We start from the raw sequence: 12802 nt of genomic DNA, 5'->3' as shown, positions 1-12802 counted from the left end.
CTGATCAAACTGCTGGTTAGTGTGTTAGGTGACGTCACTCCTGCATGCATAAAACTATTGTCTGTAGGTATGACGTCAATTCTACATATATAAAATCTATTGTTTGTAGGTATGACGTTAGAGAAACAGAGCAAGCAAGAATTAGCTGCGTGCTTATAGCCAATCAAAATCGAGCTGGTGACACCAATGTATAATAATGACATTTGCACGTGTACCTCCGCAAATGTCATTTATTGCATAGCCTGTACGTTATGCAACAAACATTCATAATACTCTTTTTCCCGGAGTATTTCAAGAATTGATTGGAACATTCGCGTGGAATGCGTTAGTGATTATGACCATTAAGAGCTGAAATCGAGCAAATTTAATTTATTTTTTAATAAGCTGATCGAGAGGAGAGCGAAAGGACGTACGTACGTGCCTCCTTGTTCTCCTTCTGTGAAATTCTCGAGTGATGCAATTCCGTGACACTGCACTTTTATTTTTAGCGAATTACTAAAACCTTACGCCATAAGAGTTTTTAGCAAATCAAAACTGCCCAATTTCTTCAGTACCTCTCGGGTCTTCCACTGAGGTAAGTGATCGAAGGTTCTTTGATGTCTCTCAGTTTGTCTTGATACAGTTTTATTGATTCGAATGTTCTCTTTCAAGGCTTTGAAAACAAAATCTGCATCGGCCGGTCTTAGTTTCAGTTTCCGTCTTATTAGAAGTGATGCACAGGGATTATAGTAACTGCCGAAAAAAAAAACTGGCCACTCGAACAAAGTTCTGCGTAGCCGGCTACGCGGTACACAGAAACTAAATAAATTCAATTTGAAGTATGTCATTTATTTAAGTAACAATAAATTGCGAATTGAAAATGGCTATCCCAAAAGCTGGCTACGTGGTACGCGGAAGATAATCAATTCAAGATACGCGGTACGCAGTGAGATAATAGAGAGCTTTAGATTCTAGGACGAGAGCGACTACAAGTACGAGATTTTCTCACAGAACAACAATGAGCGCGCACAAACCAGCGTCATTTTGGCGGGAAAAACGGTATGCCGTCGTCATTTTAGTCCGAGGTTTTGCAAAAATGTCGTCGTGTCAAAACAAGCCAACAAGACGGTAGCAATTTTGGCATTTTTCAAGCCGTAAAAAGACTCAGTTACCAGCAATAAGAATAACTGAGCAACCTATACTGCTAACAAAGAGCAAGATTAATCGTACGGGTTATAAATTTTCCAAGTATTTTCGCTAAAAACGGGCAGTCAAAACTCGTACTCGTTCTCGTCCTCTTCCTAAAATCTAAAGGTCTCTAATAAATTCAATATGGACGGCTATCTTAAAAGCGGTGAGATAATCTTGTGAAAAGTGTAGTTAACCAAACCGTAAATTGAAAGCTAAAATGTTAAAGGAGTGCTTAGGCCTAATCACTGAAACGAGCGCTTAGGCTTAATCAGTAAACGAGTGCTATTTTCTTCACGTGATCTTGTGAAAAATGTAGTCAACCGAACCGTAAAATTCACAATCGATCACTGCTTAATTCGCGAGTCACGCCTTTAGAACGAGAAGTACTCGAGACAAGAAAATTACAAAATTAGGGATATGAATTGCAGTATTTTCAGCTTTAGAATTTCTCCTTCTGACATCAGGAACTTTTATTAAATGATGCGATTTCAGTTCTTCGATAGGGCGAATAGCTTACCTCGGCTAATTTTCTTCTCTGATTACTACTAAGTGTTTGCTGTTGTTCCTTGATACACCTAGTGTTCTATTTTGTCACTGTGATTTAATTCACGCAATTTTTGAAACAGAGAGTGGATAAGAGCAGGGATTCTGAACATTGCCAGCCATTATTTTGAAAGTTACATTACTTCTGCCTTATAATGATTTTCATTGACACTTTAATATGGCGATAGACACAGCGTCAGTCGAGGATTAGTTCTGCTTGGACAGAATTAGGAATTTAAAAGTTAAAAAAACACTGATGATAGAACACAATTGTAGCCTCCTTAGTTGCCTCCTAGCTAAAGTGCCATCTGAAAGCTTCAACACGACAGCTGTTTACTCCCGTTGTATAGTCTTTATCTACCTTTTTGGTATGAACTGGCTCCCTTTTATCATTTCTTTCTGGTGAATTAATACTAGGACGGATGCCATAGACACGTATATCAAAAGGGCTTCTTATAATAAAACTTCCTGTTGATCAGGCCGGGAAACCCCTCGGGTTTTTTCCCAGGGAAAGTACCACAATGCACTGTCCAAGTGAAATACACTAATGATAAAAGTGACACCTGAATAAGTCGACTTCACGAAACCTCATCATTTTTATTTGGGAAAACTCCAAAGTATTTTTCCAATTTTGATTTAGCAATGCAAAAAGGGCTAAGAGAAATACATGTGGATGACGACACGCACCAAGCGACAGGTTTCTGTTTGTCATTTCTCTTGTTCTTATATTTTTCTCTGTTTTGAAAACTTGCTGGGCAGCTGTACCAAGCAAACAGTAAAAATCGACCAAGTTTCATTTTCCTTTTAAGCAAAACACATTTTAGCCAGGGGTTTGCCATTCAATTTCTCTGAAGATAGTACTGATTACCATAATGAAATTAATAGTTCTTATGAGGACTTTCAAAGATAACTGTGAGGAGACAGTTGTGACAGTGTTAACCGCTTTGTTGCATTGCAAGACTGAATTTTAATGTTACTCTTAGTTTTAATACAGGTCAATACATGATGGCGCATAGGTGCATGACTGGTTTTTAAGGATAATCAATGCGCAAGTGCTTATGAAAAAATTGTCATCAAAGTAGAAAGTTTGTGATCGAAGTTAACAAATTCCCGTGAAGACATCCTTGCAGCTACTTTGGCCAAAAAAAGCGCCAATGGCTTACTGGACTGTAAACGACGGTATTCTTTGTGAGGAGATACCAGTTCAGTACATCTCTACCTGCGCTAATTTCATTGGGAGACCAATGTAAAGCTGCTACAGAACCGTCACTATTGTTTTCTTATAAGCTTGTTGTGTCCTTTTTTTCTAAACCTGTCCCAATGGGGGCCCGTGACTGAAGTAGCTACGTTCTAACTCTCCCAGTAGACACGGCAACATTTTTTTTGTGAAGAGCAGTGAACAGGATTCCTGCTCCAAAACCATGGTTTCAGATGTTCAGTTGTATGTACACTGTATGTAACCTGTGAATTTTGTCTTCGTTTTTGTTTGAGTGGTTTAGAAGATCTTATCATCTCTCATTTCACACGAGGAGTATACGATATTTCAATCCGAAGATATCCGTATTCTTTTTTACCATTAAGGCCATTATATGCGAGAAAACCATGTCCATTTAATATAGTTCAGGGTCCTCGTTAGCTTTTCAAAGTACCGGGTTTAATAATGAAAATATCGTAGATAAATATCGATTGTTCTGCCAGTTTTGTAAGCAAAATGAAGCGATGTGACTTCCTGTTAGTTAAAGGATTTATCGCGTATGATTGTATTGTGTTTCTTCAGCCCATGGCTTCCTGAGATACATGTACCCAAGTCCAAAAAAAAGAAAAAAAAATCCTGCTTGTGCAGGATTTTAAATAATCCCTATTTCCTAGAGATCATCAAAGAAACTGCAAATTAAAGGTAACAAAGAAGCTGTTAAGCCTCTAAATCAAATTGGATCAGCAACTAAAATGAGTACCTCACTGCAACAGAGAGGTAAAGAAATCATAAAGATTCGTTTCGGGGTAGTTGTCCGGAGTAAAGATGTCCCCGTTATTTTCACACACAAAACTGATAACCTTACCCAAGAAGCAGTTGTAAGTTCAGAGCAATTAAACAGTGCCCTAAATCAATAAAAAATCATGGGCTTTTTTTTTTTCAGGTAAAGAGAAAATGCGTATAACCGATCTTCCGTACGAGACATTTGACGAACTGTGCATCGTTTTGGGAAAGGAGACCACCATCAACTGGGAGAAAGTGATGACGGAAGGTTTTCGTCACCTCTATTCGCAAAAAGAAGTGGAAGAGATTAGGCAGAAGCGTTCCCCTGCTCACTCGTTACTAAATGATCTTGATCATCAAGAAGTACCATTGGAAGATCTTCTTCTGGCCTTGCAAGAAATTGGAAATAAAAAAGCAATTTCTATAATCAATAAAGGTAGTCAACTTAGTTGTCTCTATGCTTTATGTCTAATGCGTTGCATTTGCCTTGGAATCTAGAACAGAGGATTAAAGGGAATTTTTCCACTCTTTCCAAGAGAGTATGGTTGCTATTAACGAGGAGCCACGTTAAACTTTACAATTTATAAATGCTGATAAGAGATCATGTACAAATTTAATTCAGGTTGTTTAGGATACACGTACACTAGAAGGAAAATCCGAGACTTTTTAACAGTATTCGAACACTTGATCTCTGCCATTGAGCTTCAAGATACTTGTGTAGTGGTAGACAATTGAAAGTGTTCCGTTTTTAACTGTTCAATTAATGAAACTGAGTTTTTTTATTATCAGGCATAAGAAAGCATGAAGAGATCAGAGAGGTAGGCATATGACACAGAAACAACTACTGTTACTATCTATCTACTTTAAACAGGTTATATGATTGCCTGCCTTACGTCTTCAAAGGAACGAAAGGACGAATGGGCGAGTGCAATGTTTCGGCTTATTCCCGTTTTCGGGAGCAAGTCGAAACATTATACTTTTTCAGTCACTACCTCAGTATGGATTGATCAGAAAAGAAGTAACGCATTCTGATAACACTAGATGAGCTTCTTAACATATCTATCGATTAGCATGTAATTTTAAATAATTGTTAACTTCATAGAGATTACAGGTGTTCATGGAGTCAATGGCTGCATGACCAGTTTAGCCAGTGAAGCCAGTAATCAGAGAATAAGAGTTGCTTCAGATGTGGACAATATAAGGAACCCTATTCTTTGGACTACCTTCGCAAGTACAGTAACTAACATAATTTAGTATCACCCAACTAGCCCAACTAGTGGACTAATGCAAATCCTGCATTTTGATTGGCTACGCTACTAGAGGACTATTACTAATAGTCCTCGAGTAGCGAAAAGCGTGACGCTTTCTTTCGTTTTATTCCCAAATAAATATTTCTTTAACTTGCATTTGCTAACTTTATTATTGCCTTTTCTGTCCGACTAGTTGGGTGATACTAAAACAATTAGACCCTTCGCCCTCAAGGGCCACGGGTCTAGTTGTTAAATAGCTCAGCTGGCAGAACAAGTGCAGTGCAGTTGCATGGTCATGGGTTCTAGTCCCGTTCAAGCTTGTATTGTGTAACTTGTTTATCTAACTGTGATGATCCTTTTAAGTATCTAGTAATTATATTAATTATTAGAGAGCTTTAGATTCTAGTACGAGAACGACTACGAGTCCAAGATTTTCTCATAAGGCAGCAGTGAGCGCGCGCAAACCAGCGTCATTTTGGCGGGAAAAACGTGATGCCGTCGTCATTTTAGTACGAAGTTTTGCAAAAATGTCGTCGAATCAAAATAAGTTAACAACACGGTAGCAGTTTTGGCATTTTTTGATTAGCAAAAAGGCTCAGTTACCAGCAATAAGAATAACTATGCGTGCACCTCCTTCCAAGGAAATTGTTGGTAGAGAGCTGTAGAGTCTGATGTCTCGTGTTTCATTTTTAAAACTACTTCAGGCAGGGGACAAACCGAAACATTATTACCTCCATATTCGATTGAGGAGTCAGCAGCCATGGCGGGGACCCTTGCTATCCGAGACTTGAAGAATTTATGGAGCGAATATCTATGTTATTTCCTTGTATGAAGCCATTAATTTGGAGGACAGCTTACTAGTTGCCTCTTACCAGTACCAAGTATTGTATGTACTGATCCAGATTTCATGAAAATTCTTTGTCACAAAGTACTTACCATTCAATAGGGAAAAAACACTTTAAACAAATGGCAACCTTGATTGATCGAGGAAAAAAAACTGAAATTATACTGACATTTATAGAATCATTTTGTTTTCCCTTTTCTTGAACAGAATTCAACGTCTCCATCAATTGAGGAATTAGCCGAAACATTGCTCCCATATCCGATCCAGGAGTCATCAGCCTGTGGAAGTCGTCCTTATCATCAAGGAACCGAAGTAGAGTTTGCACTGTTTATATGCATGATGTTTCTTTGTATGCATCAATTAACTGGGAGACCAATGTAGTAATGGACGTTACAAGTTCGTATTTTGAACGAGTCCTTTATCCCCCTCCTTCGTGTTTAAATAAATGATTGATTGATGGAAACTCTACTCAATCGTCTTTAGCTAATTAACTGTATTGTTATTGCACACCTTTCTATCATCTTTGTCACAAGATTAAAGTGATAACAAAAAATGTAACCAGCCTGAGTATTGTATGGTAAAGTAGGTATCTTAAATTTTGCGTTGTGAGTAACTTTAGTTCTTTGATGTAAGAAGCAGTAGTGTTGTAATACTGATGAACTGAGTGTTAAAGAAATGCGCTTTTTGTAAGAAACAGTACATCACTAATTATTTGATTTAATGTCTACACCGCTCTCAAAATAAAACAAATGATTTAGCCCTAAAGGAAGGTACGTTTTTTATTGGGGGGGGGGGGGGGGGGAATAATTTAGAATTTCTTTGCGAAAAAAGTCGTGGCCCTCCCACTTCCTGGAATGTATTAATGCATGACCCTCAGAAAAACCTAAACAAAAACATCTGACCCTCCCCCCTCTACCTATCCAAGACAAAAATAACCGGAAGTGAAAATAACAAACTGGAAGTGTTACTCATATAACCGCGTTCATCTGCGCAAAAAGTACTAATAGTAATAATAGACCTAATCGGCTAACTCAATGTTGTACCCAATAATGTAGCATTTATATTTAAATGATATGGAAATACCTGGAACAAAACGTTTTATTCCCATTGGGTTTGAATTGGGTACAACATTGAGTTAGCCGATTAGGTCTATTGCGTGGCGTGTGATTGTACGGTGAAAACTTGAAAATGGGCAAGGATGTACGAGGAATAGAGAGAGGGAAATGTGCTTGTGGTGAATGCGAGGATTTCATGAGGTCTGATGGAGCAACTTGTGGCTATTGTGGCTGTTTGCCGACTCGCCATTCTAAAGAGGATGCCCGCTACTCCTCTGACTCAGTTGATGGCACATCGGCTGCGAAAACAAGTGAAAGCACAAGTACAGAAAAGTGGAAAGATGAAGACCTAGGGTGGTTCCCGAACCCAAAGGGCGAATATAGTGATGTAGTAGATCGAGTTGTCGGTTCAAGTTCGAGTAGCTTAAGTGACGAATCCTCACCGGAGACTGATTTTATACCAGAACCCCGCGCGGAAACATCAGAATATGGGCGAAATGAAAGCGTGCACGGGTCGAGAGAGACAATTATGTTAGTTGGGAGAAGATAATTTTTTGATAAGTAAATTTTTCGACACCTGTAAAATAATTTAGATTAATCTCGACTGGTATCTTTGCTTGTATATACAAAATAGAAGCGACATGGAGTAATTTTTTCCTTGCCAAAAAAAAACTATTACCCTCCCGAGGTTGAGAATAAAACAAGTTTGACCCTCCCCAATTTGTAAAAAAATTACGGCCCACCCCCCCCCCCCCCCCCCTAATTAAAAACGTACTTTTCCTAAGGTGGCAAACTCTGAACCCTTTCGCTACTGACCACGGCATTTCTTCATCTGCAGCAAGATTTATACTGGAAAACAGCGGGAAGTCCCGTTTTCATGGTTTTCTTGTGGTTGTGTGCACTGAGACCCGCTGTAAGGCCCGGGCAAACCGGCTTCAACATTTATCCGTTCGACTTTGTTGAACGATGTTGACTGCTGAGGTGGGAAAACGGTGTCAACACATCATCAACATTTGATTCAACCCGGTATTCAGTCCCAGGCTGCAGTCGCAGTTGTTACTATGAATAGGCCATTTTCGAAATATCTAATATTCAGTTTGATAGTGAGCCATTGAGGACAAAGACAATAGAAACACGTTGGAATCAATGTGAAAAATATTTGCTTATCATCAACGTTCCTTTGTCTTTGTCTGCTAAACCTCTCCTTCAAGCTGAATTTTAATATATCGAAAAAGGCCTCTATGAACATGGTGGATACGTCATTGAGAGAACGATTAGTGCGCACGCTCAAACCTAACAAATGTTGAAAGAGGTGGGCAAATGGCGTAGCTGGAAGTATTGTTTGCGCGAGAGGCAAATTAACGAGCGGTAAAGCCGCGCGAAGAATGGGGAAGCACTCTGTGAAATACCGCCTGCCCGAAAACATAGGTTTTTTGAATGCTTTCGTCTCTGAGCAGACGGAAATTTCTGATAGGCTGATGACAAGAACACGTCAATCAAATCTCACTTAAGACCTTCGTCCCTTAAGTATAGGAAAGAGAAATCAACCGCGTATATCAACCATCAAAGAAGGCCGGAATGTCAAAAGCTCTTGCGTATCTGAACATTATAAAAGAACGGGAAATTTCGCTCAAGAAAGAATAAGAGACTGCTTCGAAGGAGTTGCTTTCCAGCAAAGATGTTATGGTTATTCTACCCACTGGTTTTGGTAAAATCTTGATATACGGTTCCCTGCTCGCAGAGGTCTCTTTTCTTTTGCTTTTTTCTTCTCTTTTTCTTCTTTTACTGATGTCCTTACCCTTTGCCAAGTTGGCGTTCGTCTGCTTTTTCAGCGCCATCTTGAATTACGTCATACGTGCATACGCATCTCGGTTGATACGTCAGATGCGCAAATGCCGGTGGCGCAACTCGTGAGTCGATGGCAAGGGACACATTTTTAATAATTTTCTCTCAGTCAAAATTTAACGAAATCCAGATTTTCACAAATTTGGTTCTCGTGCTGTCATCACCTCTTTCCATTGTTAGACACATTCCACAAGCCTCCCAACTCGGCTTGTCTCAGTAGTGATTCAAACCTCTATTAACTCTGATTCAAACCTCCAAAGTTCTCCCAACGAAAGCACTTCATAATCAATAACTACTCCAATTTTAAATAACATTTTTTTGTTGTAGCTAAAAAAGAAATAAACTTATTTCTCCTGCATCTTGTGTTCTGATGTCTTTTTGACGCGACTTTGTTCTAGAATTCAAGAGAGAGAAAGGCCGACGACCCTGTCTTAAGAAAAAGCCGCCTTTAGCCCGGGTGTCGTAGAACCATCCCGATTCGCCGAAAACTATATAAAGACAGATGCAGCAAAAAAGAGTTTGTCCAGGTTCAAAGACAAAATTTTCCACTGGTCGATGGGCTCAACAAAGCCATGTCGTTCATACCGATAATGTTATTAATGAAGATAATTTGTGTAATGTGGCTGTGAAAAAGATGACTGGTAATGGAGGTAGCCCGGAACTCTGATTCCTTTTTCAGCGGGTCCTGTGCGCGTTGCCCAGCAACTAGCATGTCGTCTTGCCATGTCATGTCATATCATGATTACTTGAAACCACGTGACATTGTCGAGCCCACAGCCTGGATCAAAGAGAGTTCCTGTGTATCAATAGGTAGGACGGCCCAGGTCAGAGGCACGATTCCTGTCTGACAATTTAATTTCCCTCTCAGACAGAAACAATCAGTTTTATTTGGTGGTAACAGAAATGAGTGGCATATGCGGCGCATGGGCCCAAATTCTGGCTTTAACCATCCCCACGGAACGACGCTCCGACGCAAGGGTCAAGAGACAACGTTAGTGGTTTTATTGCTTTCAATTTCGGCCTTTGCTTGACACATCCTCAAATACGATAGTGTTCCAATGCGTGCCGTCATAACCACAGCAGCACCACCGCCGTTTCTTAGCCCATTAGCTGTTCCATCACCCATATGGGGGTAAGGTAAATCAGTGGAAGTAAGATACCGTGAGAAGGCCGGAGTTTCACTCTAATACAACGTTCTAATACCACCTGTTGTCCCATTCTCCTACGTCAAATTGTTTCCAGGAAGCTTCTTAGTAAATCTTAAAGGAATGTAAAAATGCGGTGTTACAGTCCTAACCAGGTGATCTGGTGACGTAAGTTGGTCTGGGAAGAAAAATTTTAACGCCGTATCCCACAACCGTGCGCGGCCCTTGGTGTTGTTTCCAAACTCCCTGCAGTATTTCCATCGCCAAAACTCAACAGATCATTCCGTGTCTCCCACCTTTCCTGTTACTGAATGAATTTTCAAGTAGAACCGACGAGATCTAACCTCGCCTCTGCCATGTTGAATGCGAAAATAAGGCCGCGCGCGCTTGAGGGATACGGCGTTAAAACTTTTCTCCCCAGTCCTCCGAATTACGTCACCAGATCACCTGGTATAATAGACATGGACAACAGTGAATTTGATGAGTGTTGTTATGGGATGGGTGGGTTCCCCAGCACAGTCACAAATGAGTCTATTTTTAGAATACCCGTTCCCCCAAATTTCAGTTATGTCCATGAAAAAACATGGCAGAAGCAGTCACGCGTGACATGGCTTCTTCTGATTGGTAAAAACTGGCGGCCCTTTTTTGTTTCGCGCGCAAAGTGTATCTAAAAATAAATCCATTTGTGACTGTGCTGGGGCAAGACCGCAAAGTGATAGATCAACACTCTAATTCACTCTTGACGAGGAAAAATTTCTCCATTCGTATTGGCTAAGAGAAATTCAGGAAACCCAATGCAGAGCAGAGGAGCAGAGGAAATTTATGCCAAAAGAGGTAACAAACCAAGCATTCTAATTGGTCAATGATGGAAGAAACTCACCGATAGCCAATTAAATGCGAGCCCCGGATTGCGCAATTTTCGCCTGATTGCATGATCCTGCATAATTATGACAACATTTCTTGAAATTTTTTCTTATATATCATGACTTTTCTCGTGCAAGACTACAAATTGCACTCGCCCGAATTTTGTCCGTCTTTGAAAAAAGTTACTAGTGCCTAATTGCACGAGAAAAATCATGTGATCACCGATACAAATTTCAACTATTGCGTGGAATAAGCAGCGTTCGTGTCTTGAATAAAACAATTTGTTAGACAAAGGCATATGCTAATATTTTTATTTTTTCTCTTAAAAGATTTAAGTGTGGTCACAGCATTGTCGTAGGTAACGCTGAAGAATGACTGGGCTTCCACTTCCTGCTGTTACGTTGATTTCAACTTTCCGCTTTCTTTGCACAGCTCCAAACGCTTCAACCTTTTGATTCCACGTTGGGTGACCCCGGAATGGCCAGAGACACATCGCAGTTAAACTTTTAAAGGCTCGCAAGAGCCCCTTAATCTCTCTTGTCTCGAAATGCTGATGTATTTTTATTCAGCGTCCAACTTTGCTGATGGTGTAATCTCGCTAGTTCGCCAAACGAAGTTAAAATTAAAAGGCCACATACAAGAACTTGTCTGTAGACGAAGAATGGAACACCAAGCCAAGCCAACACTCTCCACAAACTGTGCGAGCTTCCAGCTAGAGTCACTGAAAAATGAAGACAGTGTTGGCAGAGTATCGGAAACTATCTAAACAAAAAGACATATACATTCTTTTATAGGGAAGATATCTCTTTACAAACATTGCTTTTGTTATTCAAATGTGCCAACCACAGGAACAAAAGACCCTTTGTTTTGATAGCCAATGAAGCTCTGGTTGGCATATTAATGACAATAGGGGACGTCAGCGATATCTTCCCTATAAGATGAATAGGTCATTTAGGAGTGGGTGTGATTCAGTGTTTTTTTTCTTGGTGAGTAGCGGAAAAAATAGCTAATTAAAGTGTCTGCTTTCTAGAAGAATACTAAAAAAGGCCAATCAAATGGTTGCTTGCTGCTTTAAGTTTTTGATCCAGAAATTAGCAGATCACAGGGGTGACTAGTGGGTAGCCAGTTCCAGGCTCCTAGATAGTCAGGAAAACGAAAAGAACTGCGTGCGAAAAACGAGTGGGGGCTTCGCCTCGACCCAAGCCCCCACTCGTTTTTCGCACGCAGTTCTTTTCGTTTTCCCGACTATCTGGGAGCCTGTAACAGGCTAACTAGTGGGTGCAGCAAGCATGTACGTGCACGCTGGATACCCTTGGGTTCAAGAAAGAGCCTAACCCTACCGGAGGCGGCCAGAACCAGATCTAACTGCACCGTTCTCGGGAAGTTAAAGTAGCCACCTCATAAATCACAAGTGCTCTAGTAGACAGGTGATTTGCTTTAAAATAAAAAGTGGAATCATCCGGCCACGCATACTACCCTACTGGACAACCGCCACGGACAGCACGAGGAGTCACACATCAAGAAATTTTGTTCAATAATTGTTGAAAACGACTGAACCCTGTCAATCCTCGTCGTGTTATCGACACCGGTGTTTGTGAAGCATTACTGCAGAGCGAAGGAATGTTCTGTCCGGAAAGTGTCCCAGCATAAGGCACTGCCAGGGCTCTGAAAGGGCGTTGGATTTGTATGCGGTTGTTGAGGCTGCAAATCCCAGCCTAAAAGAGAATCTCCAGTCCCACAAAAAAAAAATCGTTTAAACTATGCAAAACATTCAAGAATGTTTGATTGATTCGCAAATAAAGGGTTAGTATCCGAGATAAGTGCATTTCAGAATTGCTTGTTTTTGTTTTCAAATCTCCCAAGCGCCGCAATCCTGAATAATTTTGACCTTTTACGGTTTCCCTATTGTTACAAAAGAGATGTTTCGGAGTTAAAGCACAAGGGAAACCGTAACACGTCACAATTGTTCAAGATGTCGGCGCTCGGAAAATTTGAAACTGAAAATAAGCGATTCTCAAATTCATCTTTTATACAAGCATTTGTTTGAAAAATCTTCGAACAAATTTGTTTGGGGCTCTTTTTTTTCTCAGGTCTTAAGTTTTTAGTCA

At 40.2% G+C, this 12802-nt stretch overlaps 3 protein-coding genes across 4 annotated transcripts in view; 2 read left to right on the top strand and 1 right to left on the bottom strand.

Moving 5' to 3' along the window:
• LOC138045405 (uncharacterized) overlaps positions 1 to 6550 on the top strand; it is a 41232-nt gene extending 34682 nt beyond the window's left edge. The window contains exon 5 of the mRNA XM_068891906.1: positions 5993 to 6550. Within this exon, the coding sequence (XP_068748007.1) occupies positions 5993 to 6166 (174 nt within the window). The 3' untranslated portion in view covers positions 6167 to 6550. The remainder of the gene's footprint in view (positions 1 to 5992) is intronic.
• The window catches only part of LOC138045404 (uncharacterized), a 154780-nt gene that overhangs the window by 61321 nt on the left and 80657 nt on the right, over positions 1 to 12802 (top strand). The window lies entirely within an intron of this gene.
• Positions 1 to 12802, bottom strand: part of LOC138045400 (CDP-diacylglycerol--inositol 3-phosphatidyltransferase-like) — a 69308-nt gene that overhangs the window by 49731 nt on the left and 6775 nt on the right. The window contains exon 7 of one of the 2 annotated variants that reach the window (XM_068891897.1): positions 10990 to 11415. The exons of the other annotated variant lie outside the window; for it this stretch is intronic. Within the exon in view, the coding sequence (XP_068747998.1) occupies positions 11222 to 11415 (194 nt within the window). The 3' untranslated portion in view covers positions 10990 to 11221. Of the gene's footprint in view, positions 1 to 10989; positions 11416 to 12802 lie in introns of those variants that run through there. 2 annotated transcript variants of the gene reach the window in all.

Source organism: Montipora capricornis, chromosome 4 (assembly GCF_036669925.1).
Source record: "Montipora capricornis isolate CH-2021 chromosome 4, ASM3666992v2, whole genome shotgun sequence".
Lineage (NCBI taxonomy): Eukaryota > Metazoa > Cnidaria > Anthozoa > Scleractinia > Acroporidae > Montipora > Montipora capricornis.
Note: the sequence above shows the minus strand (reverse complement) of the source record. Positions and strands in the feature narration are given on the sequence as shown.